We start from the raw sequence: 10,352 nt of genomic DNA, 5'->3' as shown, positions 1-10,352 counted from the left end.
CACCGCGCCCAACCTGTCATTTTTATTATCACCCTTCTAATGGTATGAAATGGCACCTCCCTGTGGCTTCCATTCGCATTTCTCTAATAGCCAACAATGCTGAAGGCTTCATGTACCCATTACACACTTTGTATCTTCCTTGATGTCTACTCAAATCTTCTGCCCATTTAATTAGGTTGTTTCCCTTCTTTTCAGAGTTGTTTTTTTTTTTAAGCTTTATTGGGCTATAATTAACATACCATATAATTTACCCATTTTGTACAATTCAATGACTTTGGCATATTATTTTTAACTATGGTAAAATACATGTTAAATAAATTGCATGGGAGGCCATTGTTTCGGACCGAGCTCCTGCACTAGGGCCCAACAGAGCAGCCCAAAGCGGAACCGAGTCACGCGCGCCAGACGCCACCCGACAGGAGGGGAAACGGGGCAGCTCTCAAAACCCTGGAGGCGCAGACCGTCCACACGGGACAGGGACGCCCGCCCGGCTCCGCTCCGCGCTGATCCGCAAGGTCCCGCCGTTCCCCCACCGCCCACCCGGACGCCGACGAAAGCCAGCGAGCTCCTCAGCCTCAGGTGACTGGAATTCTGACCCCGGAACACGGGACACGTCTCCTGCTTTACCCTCACTCTGCGCGGGCGGGGAGGGAGACGCGGGCCCAGGCCGCAGTTTCTACCTCAGAAACGAAACACAACACCGCCTTCTGTTTCCTTTTTTCTTGGGGAAAGAAAAAAATACAAAACTGTGTAAGACGAGGTCTAGGACCCCGCGGCGACCCCCGACTCCCCTGGGCGGGGAGGAGGCGGGGCCTGGCGCGGCCTCGGCTCCGCCCCTCGGGCCAGCGGACCACAGTGGGGCGGTCATCGCTGACTTCCTAGAGCGGCCCGGAAGCGTCTCTCAGGGCGCTTCCGGGGACCAGGCCAGCTTTTGGCTGCATCAGCCGGGGATTGCCGGCGCCAGGTGCTGGGGGCGACTCGGACCGCGGGAGTGTGGGGTGGAGTCGGGTGGAGTCTCCCTCCGGGCTGGGGGTGGGGGCCTGGGAAAGGCTGCTTCGCCGCTGTGTTCGGGGAGCTCTCGATACTGCGGGGCTTTTCCGCGGAGGAGCGCCCGCCGGTAGGTTGGCCCCGAACCGTGGGGGCAGTGACGGCCAAGTGCCAAGCTTGACTCTGTGCACCAAGGCCCCCGCGCCCCGGAACGGGCGACGCGGAACGGGCGACGCCGCGCCCCCATCGGAGCCCCGGGTACGGAGTCGGGGTGCGAACCCGACCTTCCAAGCTTGTGACCGGAAGCGGGCAGCTCGGAGGCCTTCCCGGATGGCTCTTGGAGTGGGAAGGAGCTCCTGGTGCTGGCGGGGCGGTGAAGGAGTTGGCAGTGGGTGGTCGTTGATTCCCAGGGAGAATGGGGCGCCGTGAAGCCCGTGGGGAGCTCCTGGGCTCCCCCAGCGCTGTGCAGTGGCCTGACAAGTGCCTCGAGGACAGGAGCTGTGCCCCGCTGAGCTCTGCTCCAGTACCCGGTGTGCTGAGGTGGGCAGGTGCGTTTCCTCTGGCATAGCAGGTGCTTGTGCCGCTGCGCTGCTCCTTCAGGTGCGTCGGAACCCTCTTTAGATGCCTCACTTGCCTCTGTTGCCACCCGTTGCTCAGCTCCTCCAGCCCGGGGGTTGGGGGCTGTGGTGGAAACAAATGGGACTTCCGAACAGACAGGTCTAGGCTCCAGTCCTTGACTTTGGCAGTTGTGTTTAGAGCTTTGATTTCTGTTTCCTTTTCTTTTCTTCCTCCCTCCCTCCCCTCCCTCCCTCCTTCCTTCCCTTCTCCTTCCTTCCTTCCTCACAGCATCTCCCTCTGTTGTCCAGGCTGGAGTGCAGTGGCTCGATTTCGCCTCACTGCAGCCACGACCTCCTGGGCTCAAGGGATCCTCTGTCCTCTCAGCCTTCTGAGTAGCTGGGACTACAGACGTGCACCACCACGCCTGGCTAGTTTTTTAAATTTTTTGTAGAAATGGGGTCTTGCTGTGATGCCCAGGTTGGTCTCCAACTCGGGCTCAAGCGATCCGCTGGCCTCACCTTCACAAAGTGCTGACATTTCAGGCTTGAGCCACTGCACCTGGCCTAGAGCCTTATCTCCTTCTCTGTCTGGTGAGAATGGTAATTCTTCTTGCCCACTGTTTTGAAGGATTCAAGGTTGAATAGTTAAATGGTCTCAGTTTGGTCTGTGGCGCCAGCTGCCGTGTCCCTGTGTTACCCGGACCTTTCCCCTAGTTCATTCTTTCATCTATTAATTTACTTGGAGAACTTGTGCTGTTTCCTGGTCCTCCTCCCTGCCCCCTACTTCTCTGCCAATACCTGCTTGTCCTTCATGCCTTAGATGTCACTTCGCTCCTCCTGGGGCTGACATGGACCCCTCTGCCACCTGCTCCCCGGGCCATCTCCGCAGCACTGACTGTCATTGGTAGTTCGCACTGTCAGCATCCTGATGATGGGGACCGTATCAATCCTCACTCGCTGGCCCAAAGGACGTGAGAGTCACTGGTCTTCTCCCCTCCGCCCCACTCTAGGCATCTGCATCTGGGACCGACCTCCTGGGCTGGCTGATCAAAGAGGAAGCAGCAGCAATGTCTGCTGTGGGGGCTGCAGCTCCATACCTGCATCATCCTGGTGATAGTCACAGTGGCCGAGTGAGTTTCTTGGGGGCCCAGCTTCCTCCAGAGGTGGCAGCAATGGCCCGGCTACTAGGGGACCTAGACAGGAGCACGTTCAGAAAGTTGCTGAAGCTTGTGGTCAGCAGCCTGCAGGGGGAGGACTGCCAAGAGGCTGTGCAGCGTCTTGGGGTCAGCGCCGACCTGCCGGAGGAGCGGCTGGGTGCCCTGCTGGCAGGCATACACACGCTGCTCCAGCAAGCCCTCCGTCTGCCCCCCACCAGCCTGAAGCCTGACACCTTCAGGGACCAGCTCCAGGAGCTCTGCATCCCCCAAGACCTGGTCGGGGACTTGGCCAGCGTGGTATTTGGGAGCCAGCGGCCCCTCCTTGATTCTGTGGCCCAGCAGCAGGGGGCCTGGCTGCCGCATGTTGCTGACTTTCGGTGGCGGGTGGATGTAGCAATCTCCACGAGTGCCCTGGCTCGCTCCCTGCAGCCGAGCGTCCTGATGCAGCTGAAGCTTTCAGATGGGTCAGCATACCGCTTCGAGGTCCCCACAGCCAAGTTCCAGGAGCTGCGGTACAGCGTGGCCCTGGTCCTAAAGGAGATGGCAGATCTGGAGAAGAGGTGTGAGCGCAGACTGCAGGACTGACCCCTTACTTGACCAGTCCCATTCAGGTCAGGCTTGGACAGGCACCCGAGATGGTGCCAAAGTGCAGCTGACTCTTCCCAGGACAACCCTGCTCTTCCCATGAGGCAGGCTCTTCAGTGAGTGTTTGAACGTAATTATGTAGTTTTCTGTTTAACTGAAAAAGAGAGCTATGCCTTTTTTTCTTTTTTGGAAGTAAAGCAGCTAAAAACATGTTTCTCTAGGTGGGTGTTGAACCTCACACCCTCCCCTTCCCTGTACATTTGTCTTTGCTGCTGGACGTGGCCGTGTGAGGCCAGGTTGAGGCCCTTTGTAGACAACGTACAGTTGCTCAGCCTGGCCCCATGTAGCCAGGTGCTTTTGTAGATCTTGTGTTTTAGGTTGGGCATTTTCATTCTTCTGCCTTAAATCCCTGACCCCACGGAGCTGACATTCTAGTGGGGCTGAGGGGAGGGGAAACATTGTAAAATAAATAATAAAAATTAACTGGAATAGCCCGTCAGAGGATGGCGTGTGATGCAGCAGGTAGGGTGGGGTCTGCGTGCTGATGGGGTGGCCTTCCTTGAGGGTGTGACATCTGAGTGAGAACTTGAAGGAGCCGGGGGCACAGCACTCTGAGGGGAGCAGCACAAGGTGGGGAGGACGGTGCCCAGGCAGCCAGTGTGGGGAGGTGAGGAGGTCGGGGCCCAGGCGGCCAGTATGGGGAGGTGAGGAGGTCGGGGCCCAGGCGGCCAGTGTGGGGAGGTGAGGAGGTCGGGGCCCAGGCGGCCAGTGTGGGGACGTGAGGAGGTCGGGGCCCAGGCGGCCAGTGTGGGGAGGCCTGACGTGCTTAAGGCCCACCTGGCTGCAGCTAAACAGGTGGAGATCATTGTGGGGAGGTGACGTTGGGGAGGGTACAGAGGTCAGGGCCTGAGGGCCTTTTAAGGACTTTGGCTCAATTCTGAGTGACAGAGGAGCCCTTTTGAGGGTTTTCAGCAGAGGAGAGACGTGACCTGGTGATTGGCTGCTGTATGGAGGGGTGCAAGGGAGGAGGCTAGAGCCCAGCAGAGAGGCTGTCACCAGGGTGGAGTTGGTGGCAGGGACCTCTCCCAGCCACCTCTATGGCAGGTGTGTGCAGGGGTTGTAGCCAGTTTTGCAGCTTCCAGCATAACTGTGTTCCAGGAGGGGCCTTGGGGCTCAGTCTCTGCAGAGCCATTTTTGGTCAGCTGGGTTCCAGCTGACTGCTTCTGCCTCCATGGAGCACTTCTGGAGCATGTCTAGTCTGTTCTCTGCCAAGAAACCTCCCCTTGTCTTTGAGTGCCTGGGGTTGCTTGGCTGTTTGTCTTGTCTGCAGTTTTTGGTTTGTCTCCTCCACTAGCCTGGATTTCTTCCTCATCCCTCCATGGGCAGTTCTGACATGTCAGGTGCAGAGGAGTACCTGGGGGCGGGGTCAGTAGACTCTGGGAGGGGCCCAGGTGCCCTCTAAGGCGCATGCTTGTGGGTACTGCCATCTAGTCGTTCACTCAGCTTCGTCCCCCCCTCACTGAGTTCCAGGTACAGCCCTCCTCTCTCCCTGAAGGCACTGTCCCCACCACTGTCATCGGATCAGGAATATGACCAGCCACTTCCTGCATTCTCCATCCCCAGATGTGGATGTGGCTGGGGCTGGGGCAGCTGGGACCATGTTGCCTTTCTCACTCACCGGCCCTGGCCCTGCAGGAACAGCAGCTTTAGGGACAGCCCCATCCTTCTGCTTCTCCCAGCTGCTTAGCAAAGCCTGTGTGGAGCCCAGAGCATGGACCTGCCCTCAGTCCTCAGGCTGACCTCTCGCCATCTCTCATTGGGAATCTGTTTGTCTCAATTCATCTGTGAACCCTTGGGCTTGTCTCAAGCGGGGACCCAGGCAAATCAAGACACAGCCATGAAAAGACAGCTTATGAGACACAGGAAGGGGAGTAGGCCGTTCCTGGAACTGGGGCTGGCACTGCCCAAGTGCAGGGGATTGAGCGACAGGGGTCAAGTGCAGGGACAGCAGCTGGCCTCAAGGCCACACACGGGATTTTGGTCATTCCACTGGGGCAAGGGGGAGCAGTGGGGTTTTAATCAAGGCAGACATGATCCAGTTGGACTTGAGATCCCTACAGCGTGGAGCAGACTTAGAGGCCACTTCCTCTGACTCAGCAGTGAGCAAACTCTTCCCACAAAGGGCCAGAAAGTAAACATTTTAGATTTTGTGGGCCATGAAGTTTCTGTCCACCTTGCCATGGTGGCTTGAAAGCAGTCACACGATACGTAAACAAATGGATATTGCTGTGTTCCAATACCATCTTTTTTTTTGAGACGGGAGTTTCACTCTTACTGCCCAGGCTGGTGTGCAATGGCGCAATCTCGACTCACTGCAACCTCTGCCTCCGAGGTTCAAGCAATTCTCATGCCTCAGCCTCCCAGGCAGCTGGGATTACAGGCATGAGCCACTGAGCCTGGCCTCCAATAACATTTTTTTAATGGATATTGAAATTTTCCTTTTTTTTTGAGACAAGGTCTCCCCGTCATCCAGTCTGGAATGCAGTGGCACGATCATGGCTCACTGTAGCCTCAACCTCCTGGGCTCACAGGCACACCACACCACACCCAGCTAATTTTCAGATTTTTTGTAGAGATGGGGTTTTGCCATGTTGCCCAGGCTGGTCTTGAATTCCTGGGCTCTGGTGATCTGCCCACCTCGGCCTCCCAAAGTGCTGGTTTTACAGCAATGAGCCACTGCACCCAGCCATGAAATTTTAATTTCATGTGTCACAAAGTATTTTTTTCCATTGAAAAACCATTCTTAGGCCAGGCATGGTTGGCGCCAACCCCATGAGCCCACTGGACCCCTCCAATACAGAGCATCTGTCCATCCTTGTCAGTGGTCAGTGTCCATTAGACCTGGACTCCAGGGCAGGGGCCAGCCCTGTCCATCTTTTTCCCCGTGGCTTGCACAAGGCCTTGCACAGAGAACGGATGTCTGCATCTGGGAAATTACTCCCTTGGTTTTCTTGGCCTTAGTTCTCTGTGGAAACTTGCTGGTGATTTCCCTCTCCTGTGGCACTGTCCTGAGCTCAAAGCCTGGATGCCTCCCCACCTGCATCACTCATTCATTCAGCAAACATTTCTGGGGCTCTGAGTCAAGCTGCATGCACTGGGGACTTCGGGATTTATAAAATGTCCTGGACCCGGCCTTTGCTCTGCTCCACTTTGTGAAGCTTCCAGAAAGCTCCAAATAGTTTCAATTCAGTGTCATAAATGAAAGATTATTCTGATAGTTGAAATAAAAAGCAATTCCACGCCTAGGTTATAGATTTAATTTATTGTCTCCAAAACAGAAACCCAAAATGTTTTTATTTATATATTGTGAAGACAGGGCCTCACTCTGTCACCCAGGCTAGAGTGCAGTGGTGCAATCACAGCTCACTGCTATCTTCCAACTCCTGGGCTCACGTGATCCTTCCTTGGCCTCTCAAAGTGCTGGAATTACAGGTGTGAGCCACCGTGCCTGGCCTAGAAACTCTTTAGATGAGCTTACCGAAGCCCGAATTGCAGTGCAGTGTGAACAGGTAACAGGATATTCTAGCACCTGCACTACCCCATGAACAGCCCCCCTTCCTCTCCCTCTCCACAAAAGAACCACCAGCCTGTGTGCCAGGGGCCACCTGGATGCTTCCATGTGATACTCAGATCTCAAAGCTGTGCAGTAGCTTGAATTTAAGTCATGTGCTCACACTGTTGGCTCTCAGCAAACTGCCCCGTGGACATGATGTGTCATTTCCGCATCATGCAGCTAGAAGAGGACTCCTCCTCAGCCAGGCATGGTGGCTCACGCCTGTCATCCCAGCACTTTGGGAGGCCAAGGCGGGCGGATCACGAGGTCAGGAGATCGAGACCATCTGGCTAACACAGTGAAGCCCCGTCTCTATTAAAAATACAAAAAAATTAGCTGGGCATGGTAGCAGGCACTTGTAGTCCCAGCTACTTGGGAGGCTGAGGCAGGAGAATGGCGTGAACCCAGGAGGCAGAGCTTGCAGTGAGCTGAGATCACGCCACTGCACTCCAGCCTGAGGGACAGAGCGAGACTCTGTCTCAAACAAAAAGAGGACTCCTCCTCCCTTCCCTCTGTGGCTAATGTCTAACCTGGATTGTTGGACTTCAGGTTACTTCTATTGAACTGACTCAGCTGCCTTATTCTCAGTTGTACCGTGACATTTAGGTAAAGAAACCACTAAGGGCTGAGAGGAAAAATAATCCTTCAGTGTCTGGAGGGCATGAAGTTATTTTCCAAGTTCAAGGTGATTTGGCTGGAGTGGTAAACACTGCTGCAGCAGGAAAGCCGCCAGAGGCTCCACGAAGATGCACGGGCATCACCAACCCCAGGGACACTGTGCACAGTTAAATTTGATTTTAACATAGTTTTCAAAAGTCACAAGTCTCTTATTTTCTCCCCAACCATTCAGAAATATAAAAAGCTACGAATGGTTTGCCTGGTTTGCCAGCCCCTGACTTAGGACCATGTCAATCTAGAGAATCCAGGTGCTGAAGCAGAATGAAGCTTGCACCCCAGCCCCTTTTTGGCTGGTTGCTGTTAGTGGAAAGAACACAGCATTATGGTTAGTGCAGAATCTGGAATTTTCAGACCATCCATATGGCTGACGTTCCCCTCCTTCTGTCCTGATCAGGAACCAGGAAGTGGCCAAGAGGAGATGATGAGAGCCCAGGAGGAGGCAGGGTCAGTCTTTGTGAGCAGTGTTTTGGAAGGCCAGGAACAGGAGTTGCAGGTGGTGCATGTGGGTGCCTTGGCTCTTGTCCCATGGTTGGGTGGCCCAGAAAGCCTGAAGTAGAGAAAAAGCAACAGCAACCCCTGTGCTAGACCTGAAGGTGACCGCCTGGCTAAGCACATTACCTGCCAAGACCCTCCTCAGCAGCCACGCGGCCCAAGGCAGGGACACTGCACGCATGCTCCCTGTGCACAGAAGTTCCGGTGCAAGTAGGGTGTGGCTGGAGAAGAGGCAGTTACAGTGGACGCACTGATTCCATGGCTGTGGAGAGCACCATCACCCTTATACACTGGGAGAAGCCCCTGAAGGGGCAGGTGGGAGGTCACCAGTCAGGAGTTCCAGGCTCCCCCTGAATGACCAGGACTATGGAGACAGGGTTGAGGTCTGTCTTACAGTTGGCCTCATGCCTGTGAATATCAGCATTAATTAGATGCTGTGTGAGAAAAATCAAATGGACAGGGTCCCAGCCTGTTAGATTAGGGTTGAGCAGCAGATTCACGTGAAAATTCAATTTCAGCAAAAAAGCATCAGGCCTTGAGCAAGCCACCTGCCATCAGCCATGCCTCCCTCCATGTTCCTGCATGTGCCAAGAACCCCACCGTGCTCCACCTGGGCCACTTCTCAAGGTTGTGTCGGCAGCAAAAAACCTGAGGGGTGAGGTAATGGCCCCCCAGCTCCCAACAGAGCAGGCTCACTCCTCACCTCCGAGTTTCTCAACTGTGCCTGCACCTGCTGGGTCTCTGCATCATGGGAATGGTGGGCAAAAGAAACTGATAGGGCCCTGACAACCGTGGTGAGTAATCTGCCTGCCGTCCCCTCCTAGGTGGAATGGCTACAGGATTTCTCGTAAGCTTCTACAAAGAATAAAATCTCAGACCCTCAGTTCTTGGCAGTCTTTCAGGCTGAGTTTTAAGGAAAGCTGTTCCACAGCATAAATTACATCAGACCTGTGTGGCCTCCGCTGCAAAGTGAGGCAACTGAGGTTCTCCTCCCTGACCCTGTCCCTGTTTCTCCTCTCATCTCTCCTTTCACCCTATGGTCCGCTGGTCTACCCCCACTGCAGCTCAAGTTCTTTTCCCTACCATTGTTTTTCCCCACTTCCTCTCCCTAAGTTCTCCCCAGAGTCCTCTTTCCCCACTCCCTGTCCACCTTCTTCCTAACCCACTCCCTCACCCCAAGTTCTTCGCTCAACCATCTTTTCTTTGCACCATCTTCTTTCCCCACTCCCTCTCATCACCCCTTCTTCTCAGGTTCTTCTCCCCACATTTGTTTTCCAACCACCTTCTTTCCATCCTATTTTCTTTTTTTTTTAATATATGGAGTCGCACTCTGTCACCCAGGCTGGAGTGCAGTGGCATGATCTTGGCTCACTGCAAGCTCTGCCTCCTGGGTTCACATTTTCCTGCCTCAGCCTCTGAGTAGCTGAGACTACAGGTGCCCGCCACCACACACTGCTAGTTTTTTTATATGTTTAGTAGAGACGGGGTTTCACCGTGTTAGCTGGGATGGTCTCGATCTCCTGACCTCATGATCCGCCCACCTCGGCCTCCCAAAGTGCTGGGATTTTCTCCACTGTCTTTATTTCCTCCTCACCACGTTCCCCCCCATCAAAAAAAAAAGTGGGGCAACTAGGCCAGTACAAGACAGTCATCAGCCTGAGGGTCTGTGCACACACGGGTGTGCTGGAGATGCTGGCATGGACAGGGGTGGGGGTACTTGCATTTGCTTGACTGCTCGTTCTCTGACAGGTACAGTAAGGTGTGTTCCTCTACATTGTTTCCTCAGTACCCTCTCAGTGCGTGTTTTCAGATACACAAATAACGCTGTTTCAGGGAGGGCAATGATGTCCTGGGTCACACCGCAAGCCCCTGGGACACAAGTGTGACCTCAGAACCCTTGCTGTGACACCTTGCTTCTGTGCCTGGCACTGGTATATGCTCCATGAATGCCAACCACACCAGTAATGATGGCGTGTACCTGCTAGCCCAGCCTGCCTCTCTGAAGGGGATAGGGCTGGGCCCTCTGGTCCTGGGTGGCTGGGTTAAGTTCTAAGATAAGGACCTAATGTGAAGTTGGAATTCTAGGCACTCCTGGACCTCCTCCAACATGAGCTAATGCATTTCCTTATTGTTGAAGCCAGTGTGAGCCATTGATCCTTAAGGGAAAACAGTTTAGGTAAATTATTTTAACCTACTCAGTCTAGCAGTGCTCGTAGAGCCTTCCTTGTGCTGCTTCCTCATTCACAGGGACCTGTGAACTCAAAACTGCAGACTGCACCCTGA

At 54.5% G+C, this 10,352-nt stretch overlaps 1 protein-coding gene across 6 annotated transcripts; it reads left to right on the top strand.

The window, feature by feature from the left end:
• The first annotated feature begins 334 nt into the window (after window positions 1-334).
• COMMD5 (COMM domain containing 5) lies at window positions 335-3,785 on the top strand. 6 transcript variants are annotated; one of them, XM_054499426.2, is made up of 2 exons: window positions 335-579; window positions 2,555-3,785. In XM_054499426.2, exon 2 carries the CDS (start codon window positions 2,612-2,614, stop codon window positions 3,284-3,286), a length of 675 nt encoding a protein of 224 aa, XP_054355401.2. In that variant the 5' UTR covers window positions 335-579; window positions 2,555-2,611; the 3' UTR covers window positions 3,287-3,785. The 6 variants fall into 6 exon arrangements, with proteins under 6 accessions (XP_054355401.2, XP_054355399.2, XP_054355403.2 ...); XM_054499424.2 differs by having other exon boundaries at window positions 402-964; XM_054499428.2 differs by lacking the exon at window positions 335-579 and adding an exon at window positions 886-1,535.
• Window positions 3,786-10,352: the final 6,567 nt, after the last annotated feature.

The sequence above is a fragment of the Pongo pygmaeus genome, chromosome 7 (genome assembly GCF_028885625.2).
Source record: "Pongo pygmaeus isolate AG05252 chromosome 7, NHGRI_mPonPyg2-v2.0_pri, whole genome shotgun sequence".
Classification (NCBI taxonomy): domain Eukaryota; kingdom Metazoa; phylum Chordata; class Mammalia; order Primates; family Hominidae; genus Pongo; species Pongo pygmaeus.
Note: the sequence above shows the minus strand (reverse complement) of the source record. Positions and strands in the feature narration are given on the sequence as shown.

What these genes read in the sequence shown, in the direction of transcription:
- COMMD5 (XM_054499426.2), top strand. Translation starts at nt 2,612, where the DNA reads ATGTCTGCTGTGGGGGCTGCAGCTCCATACCTGCATCATCCTGGTGAT.